General features: G+C 42.1%; 1 protein-coding gene and 1 pseudogene across 6 annotated transcripts; one reads left to right on the forward strand and one right to left on the reverse strand.

Moving 5' to 3' along the window:
• Positions 1-385: 385 nt before the first annotated feature.
• LOC110528193 (E3 ubiquitin-protein ligase DTX3L) lies at positions 386-9853 on the forward strand. Of its 6 annotated transcripts, none has more exons than XM_036983738.1 (10): positions 386-610; positions 1245-1331; positions 5543-5623; positions 5725-5818; positions 6002-6057; positions 6266-6506; positions 6791-6963; positions 7084-8619; positions 8762-8979; positions 9233-9853. In XM_036983738.1, exons 2-10 carry the CDS (start codon positions 1290-1292, stop codon positions 9300-9302), a joined length of 2511 nt encoding a protein of 836 aa, XP_036839633.1. In that variant the 5' UTR covers positions 386-610; positions 1245-1289; the 3' UTR covers positions 9303-9853. The 6 variants fall into 6 exon arrangements, with proteins under 6 accessions (XP_036839633.1, XP_021465727.2, XP_036839631.1 ...); XM_021610052.2 differs by having other exon boundaries at positions 387-610; positions 5725-5826; positions 6004-6057; XM_036983736.1 differs by lacking the exon at positions 386-610 and adding an exon at positions 642-803 and having other exon boundaries at positions 1225-1331; positions 5725-5826; positions 6004-6057.
• A 158-nt stretch (positions 9854-10011) lies between these two features.
• On the reverse strand, positions 10012-24322 carry LOC110528994 (annotated as a pseudogene).
• Positions 24323-24710: the final 388 nt, after the last annotated feature.

Raw genomic sequence — 24710 nt, forward strand, 5'->3', positions numbered from 1 at the left:
GACCTAAGCCAATTTGGACTGGACACGTGACCCACGACAGTGACTGTCAATCATCAAATCATTGGAATGAAATTAAAATAAATAAAGTTTATTCGATGACATATGTAAGATAAAAAAAAATTAAGAAAAAATAATTTATAATTTCTGTGTTGTCAGGATGCCACGAATATTAACTGGCCAAAACGTATGGTGCACGGGTTGAACCAGAACGGATCATTAAAACCATGAAATCATTATTTCGTTTCTCGTTATTTAAAATTACCTTCAAAATAAACGTGTGTTGTTTGAGTTCAGATTCAATCAAATAAATGAGCAACGACCCTTTGCTCGTTTTTTTTATCTTGCCATCTACTAGGAAATATTATTGGCCAGAAAGTACACGGACCCGACTAGATGCAATATCTCTTTGGCAGGAGTAGCCTATTTGGACTAGTCCGCCGACAACACATTAATTGAAAGAGTCAACGATTTAATCAATATATTTACCTTTAAAAAACGATAATTGAATTTTGTTTGGAAGTTGGATCGTGAGAATAAAGGCTATACAGTATTTTCATGTACCGTCTATGTGGATTGTGGTTAATTTGGTCCATCCCCCGGATACAGTACCGTGAGTAATAATTTTAGGAAATTAAACCCTACAATGGGCCATAGGCTACAATAGCTGTGTACTACCCCTCTTTTGACGGAAATTGCGTCTAGCCAGCTATAGTGTTGCATTCTTGAATCATCGTTACTTTCGTTTTCGCTTCCACGTCTACAAATTAGATGACATTAAAAACTGAGACAGTTGTACACGCCTGGTATGTAACTTAGACAATATTTTAGCAAAACTTCGGGCCCACCTGGCACCGAAAACAATTTAATAAACTATAGCATAGCCGTAATGTTAAAATAGAAAATATGCATAGAAAATTACAAGTTCACAATGTTTTATTTTTTAATCAATTGAATAATCGGTGAATTAAATTAATTGAACAATGTATTATTCTCGATGTGTATTTATGTTTTAATCTAAAACTACGCGCGTTATATTCTAACTTGGCCTATTCATTCGGATTTAGTAGCCTCAAGTTTTTTAGGCTACTAAATCGAGATAGGCTATCGTCAACCTTGGGCTGTGTTGCAACTTGTGAAACGAAAGTGATACTATTTTCTGTGGCGTCGCGAGTTGGCACAAAACGACCATGAGATTTTCGTATAGATGATATTCATCCAACAAAGGCCTATTTCCTGCTGTGTAGGACACACTGCGTTTGACCGGGTGAAGCAAGAAGACTTAAATCAACATGGCAGAAAATGACGTTGACATGCTGGATGTGTGTGATAATGTGAGTAGGCTGGTTTGAGGACAAATACTTGAGTACCTTTAATATTGCAGCATCCAGCTAACCTCCTTAAGAGGTTCAGATTTCATGGTGTAACTGTTTACAACTTTACATGCTGATCGCATCTCTCCTCCATGTTGATTTTGTCCGCCTACTAGACGTGACCAGGACACGCAGGTTGACATATGAAAACGAACTCTGAACCAACTACAGTGCCTTGCGAAAGTATTCGGCCCCTTGAACTTTGCGACCTTTTGCCACATTTCAAGCTTCAAACATAAATATATAAAACTGTATTTTTTTGTGAAGAATCAACAACAAGTGGGACACAATCATGAAGTGGAACGACATTTATTGGATATTTCAAACTTTTTTAACAAATCAAAAACTGAAAAATTGGGCGTGCAAAATTATTCAGCCCCCTTAAGTTAATACAGCTGCGATTACAGCTGTAAGTCGCTTGGGGTATGTCTCTATCAGTTTTGCACATCGAGAGACTGACATTTTTTCCCATTCCTCGTTGCAAAACAGATCGAGCTCAGTGAGTTTGGATGGAGAGCATTTGTGAACAGCAGTTTTCAGTTCTTTCCACAGATTCGACTGGATTCAGGTCTGGACTTTGACTTGGTCATTCTAACACCTGGATATGTTTATTTTTGAACCATTCCATTGTAGATTTTGCTTTATGTTTTGGATCATTGTCTTGTTGGAAGACAAATCTCCGTCCCAGTCAGGTCTTTTTCAGACTCCATCAGGTTTTCTTCTAGAATGGTCCTGTATTTGGCTCCATCCATCTTCCCATCAATTTTAACCATCTTCCCTGGCCCTGCTGAAGAAAAGCAGGCCCAAACCATGATGCTGCCACCACCATGTTTGACAGTGGGGATGGTGTGTTCAGGGTGATGAGCTGTGTTGCTTTTACGCCAAACATAACGTTTTGCATTGTTGCCAAAAAGTTCAATTTTGGTTTCATCTGACCAGAGCACCTTCTTCCACATGTTTGGTGTGTCTCCCAGGTGGCTTGTGGCAAACTTTAAACAACACTTTTTATGGATATCTTTAAGAAATGGCTTTCTTCTTGCCACTCTTCCATAAAGGCCAGATTTGTGCAATATACGACTGATTGTTGTCCTATGGACAGAGTCTCCCACCTCAGCTGTAGATCTCTGCAGTTCATCCAGAGTGATCATGGGCCTCTTGGCTGCATCTCTGATCAGTCTTCTCCTTGTATGAGCTGAAAGTTTAGAGGGACGGCCAGGTCTTGGTAGATTTGCAGTGGTCTGATACTCCTTCCATTTCATTATTATCGCTTGCACAGTGCTCCTTGGGATGTTTAAAGCTTGGGAAATCTTTTTGTATCCAAATCCGGCTTTAAACTTCTTCACAACAGTATCTCGGACCTGCCTGGTGTGTTCCTTGTTCTTCATGATGCTCTCTGCACTTTTAACGGACCTCTGAGACTATCACAGTGCAGGTGCATTTATACAGAGACTTGATTACACACAGGTGGATTGTATTTATCATCATTAGTCATTTAGGTCAACATTGGATCATTCAGAGATCCTCACTGAACTTCTGGAGAGAGTTTGCTGCACTGAAAGTAAAGGGGCTGAATAATTTTGCACGCCCAATTTTTCAGTTTTTGATTTGTTAAAAAAGTTTGAAATATCCAATAAATGTCGTTCCACTTCATGATTGTGTCCCACTTGTTGTTGATTCTTCACAAAAAAATACAGTTTTATATCTTTATGTTTGAAGCCTGAAATGTGGCAAAAGGTTGCAAAGTTCAAGGGGGCCGAATACTTTCGCAAGGCACTGTATATTCATTTGGAGACAGGTCGAAAAGCATTAAACATTTATGCTAGCTAGCTTAAATTTTTCCTGGGATATAAACATTGGGTTGTTATTTTACCTGAAATGCACAAGGTCCTCTACACCAACAATTAATCCACAGATAAAATGGTAACAGTTAGTTTATAGTAATATCTCCTCCTTCAAGCTTCTTCTTTGAACTTTATATGGTGTTTGGCAACCAACTTTAAGGTGCATTACCACCACCAACTGGACTGTGGACCTCAGTTCACCTATCAATCACCCACGTAGGTATATGCTCCTAAAAACTGATGGGAGAGGTGGAACTTGCAGCATGTCAAGCTTCACAAGTAAAACCAAGTTCTATTGTAGCGCCTGGCTACACTGATGCTCATTGACACACACGAGCAGTGAGGGTGCAATGATTGAATAACATGAATGTGTACATTTATTTTGCAACGCGTGCGGTGTGGTCAGTATGTAATGTGTTGGGTTGGGTTAGGGTCCCGGTCGGGGCTACTTCCAAATTCATTACATTGGTGTCAGAAGTGGAGTGGGGTGGGGTGGGGTGGCGCGGGATGGACTTAGTTAAGAAAAACACCTAGCAACCTGGTCAAGAGGTTTGGATCTCTTGGAGAGTAACTGCGTTGGGTTGACAGTCACTGGACCCGGGTTCCTGGAATATGAATTCGCTACAATATTTATACATTAACTTATTTTTAGCCAAACAGCAGCTTGTTTGATATAATGGGTATATTATTTTGGATATTGAACAGCAGTAATAGATAAGTTGTTTGACATAAGTTCTCCATTTCTAACAGTTTTTAATTAAACGTATCATCTTAGTAGACATTCTTATCCAGAGCGATTTAGGATTAAGTGCCTTGCTCAAAAGCACATTGACAGATTTTTACATCTAGTCAGCTCAGGGATTCAAGCCATCTGTTACTGTCCCAATGCTCTCAACCACTAGGCTACCTTCCACCTTTTAATCTTAAAGGACAAAGGGAACTAACTACCTCTTACTTTCTTCACAGATAATTGTGCACTTGCAACACTCGAGACAGTAAATTCTCCTGATACTGGTAGCAGTGAATCTGCATGAGAGCACCAATCACAGCAATGGCCACATGACAATTCCCAAGGGCAGGTTTATAGCATAAGTACCGTATCAAACGATGCAGCTGGGATAGCCAGGGATATACCTAATAAGCAATAAGGCCTGAGGGGATGTGGTGTATTGCCATTATATACTGAACAAAATATAAACACAGCATTCAACAATTTTACTGAGTTGCAGTTCATATAAGGAAATCAGTCAATTGAAATTAATTAGGCCCTTATCTATGGATTTCACATGACTGGGCAGGGGCGCAGCCATGGGTAGGCATACGCCTATCTACTTCGGAGCCATGTCCACACACTAGGGAGCCCTACAAAAGGGCTTTATTAGAGACAGAAATACTCCTCAGTTTCATCAGCTGTCTGGGTGGCTGGTCTCAGACGATCCCGCAGGTGAAGACGACAGATGTGGAGATCCTGGGATGGCGACAGAGGTGGCTTATGGTAGAGAAATTAACATTCAATTATCTGGCAAAAGCTCTGGTGGGCATACCCACACCCAACTTGACACATCTGTGGCATTGTGTTGTGACAAACCTGCACATTTTAGAATGGCCTTTTGTCCCCAACACAAGGTTCACCTGTGATCATGCTATTTAATAAGCTTCTTGATATGCCACACCTGTCAGGTGGATGGAGTATCTTGGCAAAGGAGAAATGCACACTAACAGAGATGTAAACAAATTTGTGCAAAACATTTGAGAGAAATGAGCTTTTTGTTCATATGGAACATTTCATGTTTTATTTCAGCTCATGAAACATGGGACCAACAACACATTACATTTTGCCTTTATATTTTTGTTCAGTATACCATGTCTAAGAACTGTTATTAAAGGCTCTGTATGGTCAATCCGATGTCTGCAGTGGCCGTACAGCATTTACCGCAATACAGCCTCTACAGAAGTCAGTCAGGGCATTCATACTTCTTGTGCTGCTCATAGCAGAGTTGTTGTAAAGGTCGTGGTCAAGGAAGTGAGTTCGTGTTTATACAGGACCTCCCGCTCCCACCTACCGTCAACCAATCATGTCTATATCGGAGCCCTCCGTATTCTTTAAAAATGTATGTAAATATAAAGCTATTCATGAGAGGGTATACTTATGTTTTACCTAAAAGGTGGCTAAGTAACTTATGTGGAACTAGACGAACCAAACAGTAGTTTGCTTGTGTTCGAATTAGATTATATGAGAACCACATTTCTTCAGGAAGAGAAACTGCACAACGAAAATTGCACTGTATGTGAAAATCTACAACCCGTACACATCTCGCTCTTCTCTTGCAGTCTGACCCAGCCTTGGCTGCCAGTAGAGCACCGCACTATCCACAATGGACGTCTCCTAGCCCCCATGGGAGAGGTGATATGGTAGGTATTGTTTTTCTTACGTGGAATAATTTAATACCACAATTATGAAATGTGCTATTCTGTGATGAGTGAAAATATTAACCCCCTCCTATCTCTTTTAGACCTATTCTTCAGGAACAAGTGGGGAGCCAGTGATAGTAACACAGCCACATTCATGTCCTAGCAGTCACACCCAAAGGACTGTTTTGACTGATAAGCAAAAGGTAAGGAGTAAACAGTGTAATTATGATCATGTCAACTAGTCTGACTCAGGCGATTTTATCTTTATCATACCTGTTTGCATAGACTATCCAATGCTGTTTCATGAAGTTACCAAAACCAATCACAATTAAAGTTAGGGTAAGATCAACATCATACTGATGTTCCTGTTATTCTTTCAGAACCTGTATTTGACAGATGATGAATCTGAAGAAGGACTGGATACACCACCCCAGGTTAACACCACAAGTTGACAATATATTTTTAAATATCTGAATGACATGTAGGACGTTATATAGTATGTAAAGTACATGTTAAAGAATAATCATTATTTTTTATGAAATGTTTTTTCTAAAGCTCTGGATGACAGAAGTAGCTATCAGAGCTAGGACTGAATAAACTGTTGCGTCAACAACCATATTTATCCTCAGACATTTTTTTCAGGATCTGAATCAAGCTAAGGTTGAAGAGAGAAAGCAGCCATCAGCATCTCCAGATGAGGCTACAGTCTACGTCACTGTGAAGTGGCCTAGGAAAGACCTTCCACCAAAATGGGAATCTACACTAGAGAAAACTCTCCAGTCATGGCTCAATAAAGACTTTGGTGATAAGACTACAGATTGTACCTTGAAAGGTCTTTATTACAATGGGTCATGGGCTGAGGTCAAGATAACTCCCTCAACAGGTGAGAATGATGGAGTCAAAAATGTGAAGTTCATTACAAAAATACCTAGTACCCATTTTAAATGTTGAGGATAAAGCCATAGTGGTGCTGCTAAGAAGAAAATATTAACATCAACAGTACATTATTGTGTTGCAGAGTGAATTCTCAAATGCATGCTTTTATCTGGGAACTAATATTTTATTAGATATGTCAGCATGTTTGATTTGGTTACAGTTATTCTGTTATTTTAAATCCTTTTTTGATTCTTAATGTTAATCTTAATATATTAATCTGCCCTATTGAAGATCTAAAAGTACTTCTGAATCAGAGGGCAACACAGATGACTTTCAAAGACCAGGCCAAGACAACCGCTACTGTGCAGTTTCACAAGACTGCACCATCTACATCCTGGAACCAATCAGACTTTAAACCTAGCTCAATGGATGGCTCTCCTCCAACATCACACACTCCACAGGATGTAATTGGCTTTGCTTTTGTAAATGTTTGATTATTTGATTGCATTTTCAAAATCAACTATAATATAAAAAGTATAGATGTAAGATATGTAAATATTTTTAATATTATATTTTCCCACCAGGTCAAACTCCCAATGACTGTAAGGACTATCATTGATCTCAGTGGCATCCCACATGAAGCACAGGTTGCCCTTCAGACCAGGTTCAGTCAGTACCACACTTATCACTCACTGACCTTTACTGGGAACTTTGAGGAAGTGGAGAAGTTCCAAAGAAAGGTGAACAAGGTCATCAAGGAAGCTGAGGCTAGGCCAGCAGGTGATTGGAATGGTTTAGCAGCGACACCAAGTATGACTCACAAGGGAATGAACACCCATGAAGCCCCTGGGCAAACAGAAATGAGCTTTCCAGTCCCACTGACCCTCTTTGGGTACATTAACCAGGCCTACCAGAAGGAGATGGAGGACATACAGAAAAGAAATGGAGTCAAAATCAATGCAGATGTGAAGGTGTCCATCAAAGAAGATTCAGAGAAAACAGGCAGAGATTGTCTGCTGCCCAAAGCCTACCAGGAGTTAATTGACCTCTTCCAGAAGTGTGCAGGTGATTTTCACAGCAACTCCGCACATCTGCCACACATGAATCTAGAAGACCTCCAGAATACGCTGAAGAACATCCAGAATGAGGAGTCCAGGCTGGTGCTGAATGTGTCCGCCAACAGTTGCAATGTGTTTGGGCCGAAGCAGAGCATGGTAGCAGTCAGGAAGGCTTTTGGGGTGGGCCACAGCTCCACAGTGAAGACCTTCGGAATGGATCACAGCTCCACAGATGAGGCCTTTGGATCTGGAAGGAGATCTACAGAGATTCCACAGAAGATTGTACTTGACATCAAAGACCCACTGGTGTCAAGTGGGCTGTCCATGGACCCAGCCCACTGGGAGATGATTCAAAAAATATTTGATGAACAAATAAAAGCAATCCAAAATAAATTTGGAGTAGTTTTCATGAATAATCCCTCTCAGGGGAAGGTCAGAGTGACAACCAGACCTATCAAGTCCCAACACACTGCCTCTCTGGAAAGCCACGCCATCAGAGCTCTCATGCACCTCTACCAGAAGGTTGCCACGTCAACAATGAGCTGCTATCTGCTAGACACTACCCAGGCAGGGACCGTGGGGGATATGCTGGAGAAGATCCGCTCTCGACACCAATGTGTTGGGGCAGGAGAAAAATACGGTCCCTGGAGGCTGATTGGCCTACCGGAGCATTTAGGCCCTGCTGTCAAAGAGCTTGAAGAGAAGCTGGGTGGGCCTGTGTTTAAAGAGGAAGACAAGCAGAGGATTGTGTATCCTGAAGACTTCAACACTGGAGCAGCTGAGGTGGGAGCAGCTGGAGAAGCGACATGCCCCATATGCATGGATATATTTACCAACAAGGAGAAGTTGTCGTGCACCCATGAGTTTTGTAAAGAGTGTCTGAGGCGGTCAGTGGAATCCATGGGCCCCAGCTGTCCTGTGTGTAAGGATGTGTACGGGAAGGTGGAGGGAGACCAGCCTGATGGAACAATGACACACACTATTTCTTACACCAACCTACCTGGATTCACTCAATGTGACACGATAGTTATCAACTATGATATTCCAGATGGAAAACAGACGGTAAAAGCCTCAGGTTCTTCATTATTCTGTAAATGTAAAAGTTGACAATACATTCGCTCCCAATTTCCACTGCAGTGTTTTATATTTACACAGCCATTTGTTGCCTTTGCTATTAGTTTTTGTTTACATTGTCTGTTTTCAGAGAAAACATCCCAACCCTGGAAAGCACTTCTATGGGACCCAAAGAAGGGCTTATCTACCCAATAACATAGAGGGGAATGAGGTCCTGAAGCTGCTGAAGAAAGCATTTAATCAGAGGCTGATTTTCACAGTTGGGATCTCCAGAACCACTGGGGCAGAAAACGTAGTGACCTGGAATGACATTCACCACAAAACCAACATCGGAGGAGGGGCACAAAGGTACACCATCTAAGACTATAGATATGAATACACTTCTGTATGCCTCTAGTGACTAACATAGTTAACATTTTCTTATGTCATGTATAAATGTTTTTTGTATATTTTGCATTGACTTAATTCAGGTCAAGTGTCTACTACTACCTTGTCTGGGGGAACAACATTGATCCCTCATGAGATTAAAACCAGAAGCAAGCTCAGAAATAATTGGAGAATTTGTTTAATTCAAAGTTGTGTGTGCTTTGTGTTTGCCCAGTTTCGGCTATCCTGACCATGACTACCTGAGCAGAGTGAAAGATGAGCTGAAAGCCAAAGGCATCAAATGAAGACATTTTTGGAAATAGAACAGAAGACTAGTTCAGTTGAGATTCGAAGCTGCATACTTTAAAATTATACAGAGAGGGGAAAGCTATACTACGGAATCACGATGTTTGTTGATTGTTTGCCATATCACTGTTCCCTCTCTGGGTTCTGACAATACTACAGTACAAGAGTCTCTTGGAAAATGTTTTGCTGTCAGGGACCTTTTTGGTTAAGAATCTTTGTTTTATGAAGCCATTTGTCTAAATGTCAACTTTCGAGGGATTTAGTTTTGATTGGTATACTGGTATTATTTTAGATGCTTGGATCTAGGCTAACGTGTGAGCTATGACGAAATATGGAACATTCATCTTGTTTAATTATTATGTCAGTGCTTTTAAATAGAATGGTAACATTCAGATTTAAAATCAACCTCAACATATTATAATTATCAGTTGGTGATCTCATTATTAGATAAACAGATCCACTTGCTCACTTAAGGCCCAATAAATGTGTTCTTGTGTGATTAACTCAAGTTTGTTTGATGATTGGTAATGAAAATAAAAAGTAAATTTAAGACTGATGTGGTGAATTTGGTATTAATTGTTGTATCCTCCACAATATGCACACTCTAGTCCAGTCCAGCTAGATATGAAAACACAACCACAGAAGTGACCAAACGATGTAACAACGAACTCGAAATAAAAGGCACTAAAAGAACACAAATCCAGTTGATTGTTTTCTGTACAGTTTTTAAAATTGTATTTATAACAATCTGTTATTTAGCTTGAAAGTACCAAAAACAAACATTCTCTTTCCAGAATAAAGTTTGAGCCTCCATGCATTTTGTACTATAAAAGCTGTGTAATTTCTCATAAAACAAGGACTAATCAAAAACAACTTAAATCCAAGAATGCATGTATGATTTTGCAAAAATGTTCTTTAAAGTAAAATGATTGTACTTTCTGTTCCTAGGCCGTCATTGAAAATAAGAATTTGTTCTTAACTGACTTGCCTAGTTAAATAAAGGTAAATTAAATAGATTTCAATTTAAAAAATGAAATAAAATGCGGCCGCATAAATCAAAAATAACACTTGCTGACAAGTAAGCAAAATTCGGATTTGTTATTCTAGTTACTTGAACATTTGTTTGCCTTTTCTCACATGCATTAAAATATGTCTGATCACCTGACAGAAGCAGCATTTTGGGACAGTGGCTGAGCTTAGACACGTCAAGGTAACCGACACGTCAGGGCAACCAAAACGGCAGCGTTAGCAGCAGGGTACAAAAAGACAGATGATCAGAAACGGCTAAAGGAAGAACAGTGGAGGGAAACGCTACGTAACAGTCCAAAATAAAGAAAGAAATTAATGCCCTTCAGAGAGAGCTGTTACAAAACCATTAAAGCACAAAACTCATTTTCTCAGGTTAGAAGGATTCATCTGTACTGACGTCTGACAGGGCCAGGAGGACAGTCAAGCCCTTACATAAACCACATGAGGAAATGCTGCGAAAAACAAACATACCTTAGACCATTAGTTATCCCATCTCCTTTCTATGTCCATCCACACAGCTGTAACTAAGACACTTGTCCTCTGACACCACAGTCCACTGAAAGGGTGCAGATTGGTGACCTTCTCAGCGAAGGTGTCACACATCTTCTCACAGTATACCTGGTCCGTCCCATCGTTAGCATCCTCTGACCTGCCGTGACATGGGAACTGGGCACACCCACAGCCCACTATATGGACGCATTCCCAAGCCTGGAATCTTCAACATCGTCATAATCATCACATCTCACCAGTAATCAGTCAGTCACTCATTCTCAGTCGCTTCAACAACACTTTGATTACGCTATTTTAACATCACATGAGCCCTACACACCTTTCAGGATAGAAACAAACATATATTGACCTGCGTTACATCTTACGGTATATACACCATAAAACATTGTCTGTGCAAGAAAGAAAACAATTTCATGAACATAGTTTTCTGAGAAAATAATATGGAAATAAGTTGCCATCCGGTATTGACATTTTACACGTGTTGTACACAAATCGTACTGTATTATTCCTGTCTTACACCCCTGCAGACAAAACTGTCATCAAGACAACATTGGTACTGACTTACAAAACTGAGTTCGCCTTCCCCTGCTCAAAATTAACACAAACAAAATTAAATAGAACAATGTTTTTTTCTCTATACAATTCATACAAAACAAATTGCTCCAATTATGTTTTTCTTCTTCCATTTCCTTGTGCACAGAGGTAGTGGCTATTTAGGTAAAGGGACAAAAATAGTAAATAAAAAATGTATTCTATAAAATGTTTTTGTTCATTTTTGACCAGAGGAATCGTAAAAGGACAAAATATAATACTGCAATCACATACAAAAAGGTTGATTTTTGTACAATTTATACAGTGTGCACGCCGTTTCTGTTTATTTTCTTTCAAAGGCAAAAAGAGGGGTGTGTTTGGAATGTTACGCCCCAGGCTAATAGACAGTTTATGCTAGCGGGTCCACCAGGGGCTCCTCATCCCCCCGTGACAGAAGCTCCTTCTTCTCATCTGTGCTGGCCAGGGAGTTGCGGCTGTTGTGGGCTCCCATGTACAGGGTGGCGTACACTGGGTTGGTGAAGTTGGTGGGCTGGGAAGAGACCAGGGAGGACCATTAGATCAACTAAATACATGGTAGTAGGTCTGTGTTTGTATGTTGCCTCATTTGTGTCCATTTGCTTGTGCAGGTATGTGTGACATGGTGCAAGTGTCTGTGTGCTTGCTTGTATTACCTTGTTTACCTTGTCTGGGTCCAGTGTGAAGTCTGAGTCTAGAAGATCCCCGGCATCCTCGTCTGGCTCAACCTCGTAGATCTTGTACGCTGGGTTTCCTATCTCTACGTTCATGGCCCCGTTAGTCATCCTCTGGTGCTGGAAGCCCTTGGCCCTGCAGATACAGAGGTGAAAGGACATGATCACTTAGACACGGACGGGTCCTGAGTCCACACAGCGCGGGCAGCGACATGGCCACATCACGAGGGTCAGGGCTCACATCACTGTCACGGTAACCCAGGAAGCAAATCCAACATTCACCTAGCTAGTATATACTACAGGACACACTGGTCCTGGAGAGGGGTATGTAACAGTATCAAGTAAGCCAACATTACACACACCCTGTAAGTGGTACTACTGAATGCCTACTTCAAAGACACAAGCAAGGTCAAATCTGTCAAATCTGTCCAGAGCAAAGTACAGTTAGTGCATTCATCTTAAAGGGCAATTCGGCCACTTTTCAACCGCATATTCCTTACCTCCATAGCACCACACCTGTGTGTGTCTACATGTGTGAAAATGGAGCATTTCCATATGTGGTTAAAAGTCCTAAAAAATGCTCACCTACCCCTAATCCTAAAGTAGGATTAAATGCTCACCTACCCCTATTCCTAAAGTAGAATTTAAAATGCTCACCTACCCCTAATCCTAAAGTAGGATTAAAATGCTCACCTACCCCTATTCCTAAAGTAGAATTTAAAATGCTCACCTACCCCTAATCCTAAAGTAGGATAAAATGCTCACCTACCCCTAATCCTAAAGTATGATTAAAATGCTCACCTACCCCTATTCCTAAAGTAGAATTTAAAATGCTCACCTACCCCTAATCCTAAAGTAGGATTAAATGATCACCTACCCCTAATCCTAAAGTAGGATTAAATGCTCACCTACCCCTAATCCTAAAATAGGATTAAATGCTCACCTACCCCTAATCCTAAAGTAGGATTAAAATGCTCACCTACCCCTAATCCTAAAGTAGGATTAAAATGCTCACCTACCCCTAATCCCAAAGTAGGATTAAAATGCTAACCTACCCCTAATCATAAAGTAGGATTAAAATGCTCACCTACCCCTAATCCTAAAATAGGATTAAAATGCTCACCTACCCCTAATCCTAAAGTAGGAAGTAGGATTAAATGCTCACCTACCCCTAATCCTAAAGCAGGATTAAATGCGCACCTACCCCTAATCCTAAAGTATGATTAAAATGCTCACCTACCCCTAATCCTAAAGTAGAATTTAAATGCTCACCTACCCCTAATCCTAAAGTAGAATTTAAATGCTCACCTACCCCTAATCCTAAAGTAGGATTAAATGCTCACCTACCCCTAATCCTAAAATAGGATTAAAATGCTCCCCTACCCCTAATCCTAAAGTAGGATTAAAATGCTCACCTACCCCTAATCCTAAAGTAGGATTAAAATGCTCACCTACCCCTACTCCTAAAGTAGGATTAAAATGCTCACCTACCCCTAATCCTAAAGTAGGATTAAAATGCTCACCTACCCCTAATCCTAAAGTAGGATTAAAATGCTCACCTACCCCTAATCCTAAAGTAGGATTAAAATGCTCACCTACCCCTAATCCCAGTTGAAATCATCCACTTTTTCAGCTGAAAGATGATGCCCACAGTTTACCCCTGATATTGCACAACGATTTAGGTCAATAAATCATTGTTTTAGTCTATGTGTAATATATTGGATCGTGTGTTTCATGCCGTGTGTTTCATTATAATATTAATTATATTTATATCTGACGAGGGATGGCTTTAGTTCATTTGGAACCACCTGCAAAACATGTACATGTGCGGGCTCATTACTTCCTGTTTACAACCTGGTAGTTACTACCGCTTACTGCCGTCTGCAAATGCACTTAGTTCGATCTGGAGCTGTTGAATGAGCTGACGGTGAAATGGTGAGTAAGAAAATAGCTAATATTATTATGAGCTAATTTCGTTCACTTGGCTATAGTAAGCAGCCCGGCAAGGCACACGTCAACTGAACGATGTATAATAGGCGCATCACCTAGCTAACATTAGTGACATCAAAAGTGGATGAAGACGTGAAATGACAACACGGCTGCGATACATCGTAGTTTCTGGAGACGTTATGCACGGCAGCGCTAAAGTAGCAGCAAGAGTTGGCCTATGGGTCACTAACAAGTTATATACAAGTTTGGCTTGCTAGCTAGCTATAGTATAGGTGACTGTGCGGTGAAGTTCATTCAGGAAGTATTCATACCCCTGGACTTATTCCACATTTTGTTTTGTTAAAGTCCAAATTCAAAATGGATTTGTTTTACCCATTTACAAACAATACCCCATAATGACAAAGTGAAAACATGTTTTTAGAAATTTTAGCAAGTGTATTAAATTAATTACAGAAATATCAAATGTACACAATTATTCACACCCTTGGGTCAATACATGTTAGAATCACCTTTGGCAGCGATTACAGCTGTGAGTCTCTGGGTAAGTCTAAGAGCTTTGTACACCTGGATTGTACAATATTTTCACATTACTCTTAAAAAGTATATTCAAGGTCTGTCAAGTTGGTTGTTGATAATTGCTAGACAGCCATTTTCAGGTCTTGCCATAGAATTTCAAGGCGATTTTAGTCAAAACTAACTAGGCCTCTCAGCAACATTCAATGTCATCTTGGTAAGCAACTCCAGTGTATATTTGACCTTGTGTTTTAGGTTATTGTCTTGCTGAAAGATGAATTCATCTTCCATTCGGTTACTTTTTTATTCTGAGAAACTCCAGTTCTTAATGATTACAGGCCTTTACATAACATGATGCAGCCACCGCTATGCTTGAAAACATGGAGAGTGATACTCAGTAATGTGTTGTATTGGATTTGCCCCAAACATACTGTAAAACATTTTGTATTCTGGACAAAATGTTAATTGCTTTGCCACATTTTTGCAGTATTACTTTAGTGCCTTGTTGCAATTAGGATGCTTGTTTTGGAATATTTGTTATTCTGTACAGGCATCTTTCTTTTCACAATGTCAATTAGGTTAGTATTGTGGAGTAACTACAATGTTGTTGATCCATCCTCAGTTTTCTCCTATAACAGCCGTTAAACGCTAACTGTTTTAAAGTCACAATTGGCCTCATGGTGAAAACCTTGAGCAGTTTCCTTCCTCTCCGGCTACTGAGTTGGGAAGGATGCCGGTACCTTTGTAGTGACTTGGTGTATTGATACACCATCCAAAGTGTAATTAATGACTTCACCATGCTCAAAGGGATATCCATGTCTGCGTTTTTGGAAAATCTCCCTTGTCTTTGTGGTTGATTCACTTGTCTTTGTGGTTGAAATTCACTGTTCGACTGAGAGACCTTACAGATAATTGTATGCGTGGGGTAAAGAGATGAGATTGACATGATTTTTTAAAATGACTAACACTATTATCATTAGGTGACTTCCTAAGCACATTTTTACTCCTGAATTTATTTAGGCTTGCCAAAACAAAGGGGTTGAATACTTGATTTATCAGTACTAGCTAATGCTACTTACTGCTTTTGTGTTACCAAACACGTCTCCAAAACTGCAAAGCTGTCTCCAAAACTGCAAGGTGTCTCTACAGTAACCTAGCTGTCAACGCGAGTGTGTGCTTGCTGGCCTATGTAATACAAAATGTTCCAAAGTCATAACAAAAAGTGCAAACTACAGTTCAGGTAAAGTTGTAAGGACAAAACATAATTATGTTTTAATTAGCTCGCAAGCTTGCTTTCAATGATGAGAGATTGAGTGTATATACAGTTCATTTGGAATGTATTCAGATTGAATCCATTTTAGAATAAGGCTCTAACCTAACAAAATGTGAAAAAAAGTAAAGGGGTCTGAATACTTTTCGAATGCACTGTAGCTAGTGCAATTAATTAATACCTTAAGGACAACCATCTCTGCAGCCCTCCACCAATCAGGTCTTTATGATAGAGTGGCCAGACGGAAGCCACTCCTCAGTAAAAGGCACATGACAGACCGCTTGGTGTTTGCCAAAAGGCACCTAATGACTCTCAGACCATGAGAAACAAGATTCTCAACAACTCTTTGGCCTGAATGCAAAGCGTCACATCTGGAGGAAACCTGATACCATCCATACGGTGAAGCATAGTGGTGGGCAGCATCATGCTGTCACCACTGGAAGACTAGTCAGGATGGAGGCAAACCTTAACTGAGCAAAGTACAGAGATCCTTAATGAACACCTGCTACAGACTGGGGCGAAGGTTCACCTTCCAACAGGACAACGACCCTAAGCACACAGCCAAGACAACGCAGGAGTGGCTAGGGACAAGTCTTTGAGTGGTCCAGCCACAGCGCAGACTTGAACCCAATCAAACATCTCTGGAGAGACCTGAAAATAGCTGTGCAGCGATGCTCCCCATCCAACCTGATAGAGCTTGAGAGGATCTTACTGATCCGAGCAGTACTCACTGTCAGCCTTGCAGCTGTCGTTGATCCTGGTGAAGTACTTGTGGCAGCTGCACTTGTGGGAGCCCTTGGTGTTGTTGCAGGTGTGGGAACACACTCCAAACTGCTTACACTCATTCTTATCTGAGAACAAACACCCAGCAAAATAATTCAGGTTACAGATCACTAGACTACACCAGACGTCCAGTAACAGAGTGTATTTGGACCAGTGCTGTGGTGCTATAATGTACCTTCACATCTGTTGTTGCCTGTGGTCTGGAAGCCAAGTTTGCAGGCGCAGAAGGCTTCAGAGCCGTTCACCACACAATGGGCCTCATCACCATCGCCACACACTGTCCTGTTACTGCGGCAGTCATTCAGGGCAGAGTCTGAATAGGACGAGACAGGATAAAGAGTTAGACTTACAGACAATTGCATGTACACACAGAGACAGAGACAAACAGGACCGACACCACACGCACACTTCTCTTGTGTGCCGAGATGACACACACCTTTCTTGTTGCAGCCGATCTCGTCAGAGCCGTAGTCCTCACAGTTGTTGAAGTAGTCACAGCGCAGGTTGGAGCTGATGCAGCGGCCGTTGGAGCACTGGAACTCATCCTTCTGACAGACTGGCGTGGTAGGAGGAGTCTCTGGAGGTACAGGGGACATTATGTTAAGTCCATAACCATCCAGTCAACTCCGTAACTATTGTAAAAGTCAACTCCATAACTCTCTACCACTAGAAACAAACTCACGACAGTTGATCTCATCACTGTTGTCCCCGCAGTTGTCAACACTGTCACAGCGCCTGGCTAATGGCAGGCAGACACGGTCGTTGTGGCAGCGGAACTGCCTTGTGGGAGGGCACTGGAATTTCGCTGAGGGATAGAAAGCGAGTTAGAGGAGGAGAGCAGAGATGACAGATGTTAGGTAGGAGTTGAAAGATCCTCAGGGACCGTGTTCTGTTATTGATGTCAGGGGTAATGGTGGGCTCACTGCAATCATCTGGGTTCTCATCAGAGTTGTCTCCACAGTCGTCTTCTCCGTCACACTTCCAGGCCAGGGGTTTACACAGAGTGTTGTTACACTGGAACTCATCCAGGGGGCAGTGTCTACCCACTGAGACAGAGAAGAGAAAGAGTTACTTTTCTCTATGAAATACATACCCACATCTTGTACTTAATGAACATCATAAGTACAGTACAATAATGTTTGTGTATAATGAATGAATTGTTGTATTTTCATGTAAAACCTCCAGTTAGCAACCCATCCCTTATAGGATTAACTGACACAAACAAACATTACAATTTTTTATTTTTTATTTTACTAGGCAGGTCGGTTAAGAACACATTCTTTTTCTCAATGGCAGCCTAGGAACAGTGGGTTAACTGCCTTGTTCAGGGGCAGAACAACATATTTGTACCTTGTCAGCTCGGGGATTTGAACTTGCAACCTTTCGATTACTAGTCCAATGCTCTAACCACTAGGCTACCCTGCCACCCCAGACTGTATGGATGGACAATAATTCAGTGATAATTCTCCAGTGTAAGTGTTTGTGTCTGAAACTCACCTCCGATGTCACACTTCAGGGTCTGCGTCACAGCGCCAGCGGATGGGGATACAGTGGCTGTTCTTACACTGGAACTGATCACTGTCACACTTCACATCACAGCCATTCTGCAACAGGACATCATTATTATTATCATCATCATATCACTCTGATTCAGAAGGGTTAGGTTAAATGCAGAGGACTAATTTTGGTTGAATGCAGTCAGTTGTGCAACTGACTAGGTTTTCCCCTTTCCCTTAATATGTTACTCTAATGACAATGCCATTCATGTGTAAAGGAACAAACCTCTATAGTCCATTAATGTATTCATTGTGACAATGAGCTAGGACTTGTAGGATGGCAGTGATTATTCACATCACTAAGCTTTAACAAGAGAGCATGGAGCAGTGAGGGACTTTTCCCCTTCCATTCATTTGATGTGTGTAATTTTCCACTATTTTCAATAATGGTTTGTGTCCCTGTACCTCGTCTGATCCATCAGCACAGTCATGGTCTCCATCACACGTCCACCTCCCGGCGATGCAGCGACCGTTTGTACAGGAAAACTCACTCTCTGAACACTGCCTCGGCACTGGAGGGAGAGAGGAGATGTGAGGAGAGAAGGAGGAGGGGAGATGAAGGGTTGTGGGAAAGAATAAGAACTTCCAGACACAGACATATCACAGAAAGTCATGAGGGTAAATGGCTGTAACGATGGGGGAAAAGACTGGTAAAGGGACAAATGAAGGATTGGGGAATGGGGATGGGAGTACAATGGGTCACATGGTACAGCAGGGGTCTAGAAGGCTAGTAGGATTGGGCAGGATCTTGGAATCTGGATAGAGTAAGTCCACTTTTTAAGATACGAGGCAGGGAGGATAGTTACTTTTTAAATGTTTTGTATATCTATTTTTCCTAATGGGTATAGGAGGGATAGTTACTTTTAAATGTTTTGTATATCTATTTTTCCTGATGGGTATAGGAGGGATAGTTACTTTTAAATGTTTTGTATATCTATTTTTCCTGATGGGTATAGGAGGGATAGTTACTTTTAAATGTTTTGTATATCTATTTTTCCTAATGGGTATAGGAGGGATAGTTACTTTTAAATGTTTTGTATATCTATTTTTCCTGATGGGTATAGGAGGGATAGTTACTTTTAAATGTTTTGTATATCTATTTTTCCTGATGGGTATAGGAGGGATAGTTACTGTAGGAAGATGTTTGGGTAGATTGGGGGGAGGTCAGAGGTAGGTTGGGGGTTTTGGGGTGTTCGTGCTGATAGTGAAGAGACCTACCACTAACCCACGTCAACAGGCCAGTGTGAAATGCAGAATAAACATGAGATGAGGTGTGCAAATGGTCACAAAGTAAATCAAAGCAAAGCTAATCTTGACCGTGCAGTGCAGTTGAGAGAACACACATACACAATCAACTATTTATCCTTTACAAACTATTAAATTATCTGTTAATGGGAACCTATGTGGCTGAAACCATTCAGTGAAAGAAAGTCTTTCCAGATGAAGGCAGATGTACTATACACCTATTCTGTAGCTCTTATCTACCCATAATGATAAGGGACATGAGGCAGGAACACTAGCGATAGCCCTGGCATCAAATACATGAAGGGGAGCCTAAAGGCAGGATAGAGGGGACCTACCACATTTGTCCTCATCAGAGTGGTCTCCACAGTCGTTGTCATAGTCACACTGCCAGCGACCAGGGACACAACGGTTGTTCTTACAGCGGAACTGGTACGGCTCACACGTCCTCTCTTCTGAGGACACAACAAATACCGTCAGAGTAGGAAGGAATTATATCAGACATTGTAATAATAGACAATTATGTAAAACACAGCACACAAAAGATGCTTGGGAATCTCTCCATTCATTTCGGGCCCCCCCATCCCTCCTGCGTCTTAATGTCTCTACCCCATCCCTCTCTCCATCACTCACCACACTCCTCCTTGGGTTCGTCTGATCCGTCTCCACAGTCATCCTCTCCGTCACACTTCCATCGGGCCGGGATGCAGCGACCAGAGTCCTTACAGCGGAACTCATCCACTCCACACGTCATCTGGGCTGGGGAGGGAGGGGGAGCGAGAGATATCGGGGGGTGTTAGATATCATAGAATAAAAGCAGGGAGGTAGAAAGAGGGAGGGACAGTGGTCAAAAACTGTAGAGAAGATGTTGCAAATTTACAACAAATTTCCTGCAATTGTACACATTTTTCCATAGTGTAGAGAGAACTGATTGTATCTTTTAATAAGATATCGGATTCAACCGTAAACTACAAGTTTAGATAGCTTGCTAGACTAATTTACTACTAAAAAAGATATATATAGCTGGCAAGGGCTAATTGAGTGACTGTCAGTGACTGATATAAGAGAAAAACTGCACAACCAAATTTCAAAATTGTACTATTCTAACTCTCAACAGTAAGTCCATCCGGACCTTTGCCACATTTGCATGACTGGACCTTGTTAAATAGTACTCAAATTCACCTGCTATAAAAAAAAAATAAGGAAGAGGAATCAAGGAGAAGGGAGAAAGAGAGCGATGTTAGATGTCACAGTAGACTGGGCCCTTACTGCAGTTGGCAGGCTCATCAGATCCATCCACACAGTCATTGTCCCTGTCACACACCCAGACACGAGGGATACAGCGCTTGGTGATGGCACACTGGAACTGGTTAGGAGCACACGTCACATCCGCTACGGGGGAGAGAAGAGAAGAGACAGTCACTTACCAATATCCGTACATGATGCATGGCTTTTTCTCCTAGTCTCAAAGTCTTTGTAAACATAGATTTTAAATAATTATACATTTCATTTCAATGTGCGTAGAACATATAGTTTGAAATGAACACGAAACCCGGATGTAAATAGACTAGAAGTTGATGCAGTACACTATAGCTTGGATATCCTCCTTATTCAGGGTTAAAGCAAAACAAACCCCATGACTGAACCTGAAGTGGATCTCAGATGGATTGTCTGGGGCTACGTTAACCTCCCCTTTCATGTAAGAAAGTCATCATTCTTTTAAGGAAAGAGGGAATTCATCATGCTTTTAGGGATATCATTTTGTACATGTATTAAATTGCGAGTTTGACTAATTCCAATCCCTTGCTCAGGGTCCTCCCCATGATATGTTTTATGAAGAAGGACTGAGAAGCTCAGTTAAAGTACACTACATGACCAAACATATGTTGACACCTGCTCGTCAAACATCTAATTCCAAAATCATGGGCTTAATATGGAGTTGGACCCCCCTTTGCTGCTATAACAGCCTTCACTCTTCTGGGAAGTCTTTCCATTAGATGTTGGAACATTGCTGCGGGGACTTGCTTCCATTCAACCACAACAGCATTAGTGAGAGCAAGAGCAGTCCCATTCTGTGAGCTTGTGTGGCCTACAACTTTGTGGCTGAGCCATTGTTGCTCCTAGATGTTTCCACTTTACAATAACAGCACTTACAATTGACTGAGGCAGCTGTAGCAGGGCAAAAATGTTACAAACTAACTTGTTGGAAAGGTTGCATCCTATGACAGTGCCACGTTGACAGTCACTGAGCTCTTCAGTAAGGTCGTTCTACTGCCAATATTTGTCTATCAAGATTGCATGGCTATGTGCTCCATTTATACCCCTGTCAGCATACATACATAAATAAAATATATATGGGGGGAATAATTACATTGATGGAAGCTACAATCCGCAATATTAAAACTGATCTACCCCCTAAAAATGAGAAAACAACCTCTCCAGAATCCATATGACGGAAATCCGTTGCAGTGACGGAGAACTTTAACACCTGTACATATTCCCTCTTTTTAACCTCTTCATACTAGTCAATACTATAGTCAAGGCAGTCTACTCACGACACTCTTTCTCGTCCTCTCCCTCTCCACAGTTATCCTGGCCGTTACAGCGGAAGATCCCTGGGATACAGCGGCTGGGGTGGCTACACTTAAACTGACTGGGCAGACACACGTGGATGTCACAGTTGGTCTCGTCAGCGTTGTCCTGGCAGTCGTTGTCTCCGTCACAGATGTAGGCTGGGTTGGTACAGTTGCCTGTACCACACTGGAACTGGCCGGGCCTGCACTTGAACTCAGCTACAGGGGATACCAATACAACATCAGTCAACCAGGATTTTAGTACAGTGCAGCTATGATAGTTAGTGTTCATGGACTAGGACTGTCTGTCACTCACGGCATTCCGCAGGCTCGTCTGACCGGTCCCCACAATCATCCTCTGTGTCACACTTCCACCAGAACGGAATGCACTTGTCGTTCTTACACACAAACTGCAGAGAAAGAGAGAAGAAGAGACGGATAGAGAATGGGAAAAGCAAGAGGGACCGAGGAAGAAAGAGACGGTGGAGGAAGAGAGGAAAGATTCATTCTGAGCACAACACATAACATCATGAAACAGCTAAGAGACAAGTTGGTTAAACTCACCTGGCTGGCGGTGCAGTTGGACATACACTGCCTCCCATCACTAGCCAGGTAGAAGTTAGTGGGACAGGCACAGTTGTACCCCCCACCAGGCGACAGCAGGCACAGGTTACTGCATCCTCCGTTGTTTGTCTGACACGGGTGGTTGGCCACTATGGGTTAACCAAACACACACCCACACACACAATAGGCCCAGGTCAGGGGAGTGCAAGCACACGTTGATACATGACAGGGTGTTCAGGTGGCGGTAACAGTAGACTTACTCATACCCTCTGGCTGGCGGTAAGGGTGGTAGATGTGGACGTCCATGGGCCGGTGGAGCGTGCTGATCAGCATGGGCTTGTTGGTGCCCTGGGTCTTGTGACACCTGTTGATGGACTTGGTCTCCCAGTCGGTCCAGTAGATGTACTCCTCAAACAGAGTCATGGCAAAGATGTGGGGGATGTCCTGGCGCAGCACTGCAGGGTGGGGAAACACAGAGAAACAGACACGTCAGAAACAAGCAGCAAGTCAGCCAACAGTGATGTATTTACTGATGAGAATGTGTGGTGTGTATAGTGTATGTGAGTTCTGTTTAATGTGTGTGTTGTAATATCAATATATGTATCAAAAGATGTGTGTATGATATTGTGTGTGAGACAGAGTGTGTTACCAGTGTGTCTGTTGGTTCCGTCCAGGCTGGCGAACTCGATGTAGTCCTCTCTGGCATCGGCCCAGTAGATGCGGTCGTTGATGAAGTCCAGAGTGAGGCCGTTGGGCCAGGTGATCCTGTCCTCTACAATCAGTCCTGTTGGAGCCGTCCATCCCTATCCTCCCTATGTGGGGGTTGTCACCCCAGTCTGACCAGTACAGGTACCTGGTAGGGACACAGCTGAGTGTGAGGCTTCAGAACCACTCAGAACACCCATGAGAGTGGTCATAATATCACACTAAATGTTCAGCAAAGTGAGGATCAATGCCATTCTCTCTTGTACTAAAATAATCAACCCTATATACTCAACATTTGAAACGCTATAGTCAATATTTGAGCAGCACTCATCAATGAGAAATATGAAAGGAATTTAACCAGTTCCCGCTTCTTATTTGTAGTTCTGTTTATGTTCATACCCGTTTCGTACGTCGACCGCCACAGCGCGTGGTTCCCTCAGACCGGTGTTGACCAGGACCATCCGGTAGGCCCCAGTCAGCTTGGACACCTCAATGGTGTCCCGCCCCTTGTCACACCAGTACAGGTTCCCTCCCACCCAATCAACAGCTAGACCATCAGGGTTGCTGAGAGATGTGCGGTGAAGGACCTTCCAAAGAGCCAATCAGAAGTCCTGGTTAAGTTCCTTTCGACCAAATGTACCAATCAAATGTTGTATATTTCTAAGACGTCAAAAAGGTCATGGACCCACACTGACCTGTACATCGCTGCCGTTGATGTGCATGCGTCGTATCATGCTGCCCTGAGTGGTCACGTCTGTCCAGTAGATCATCTGTTGTCTGTAGTCAAAGTCCAGCGCCACGGCATTGTTCAGACCCTAATGCAGATACACACAATGGGAGAGAAGTGATCAATTTAGCGTGATGGTCAAAGGGTACAATGGTTTATTTTAATCTGTTTGTAAGTAAGAGGTGTTGAGGCTTCAGTCTCACCTGTTTGAGCAGGGTGTAGTTGGAACCATCCAAGTTGAGTTTCCTCAAGTAGTAACGATTGGCAAAGATCAGGAAGGGCTCCTCCTCTGGACAAAATATATATTTTTATGTAGATTAGGTCAACAAGCTCAAACTGAGTCCCTATTCACCCATGCATGCAGCTTATTCATTAAGATGTGGTTGGTTCCGTGGGTAGAGCTCTATGGTGCAACCAACATACACCCCTTCAGATCTTAAACCCCCCCATACACCCCTTCAGAGCTTAACCCTCCATACACCCCTTCAGAGCTTAACCCTCCATACACCCCTTCAGAGCTTTACACCCCTTCAGATCTTAACCCTCCATACACCCCTTCAGAGCGTAACCCCCCCATACACCCCTTCAGATCTTAACCCCCCCATACACCCATTCTGGTCCTAACCCCCCATACACCCCTTCAGAGCTTAACCCCTCATACACCCCTCCAGAGCTTAACCCCTCATACACCCCTCCAGAGCTTAACCCCTCATACACCCCTCCAGAGATTAACCCCTCATACAC

This window comes from Oncorhynchus mykiss, chromosome 7 (genome assembly GCF_013265735.2).
Source record: "Oncorhynchus mykiss isolate Arlee chromosome 7, USDA_OmykA_1.1, whole genome shotgun sequence".
Lineage (NCBI taxonomy): Eukaryota > Metazoa > Chordata > Actinopteri > Salmoniformes > Salmonidae > Oncorhynchus > Oncorhynchus mykiss.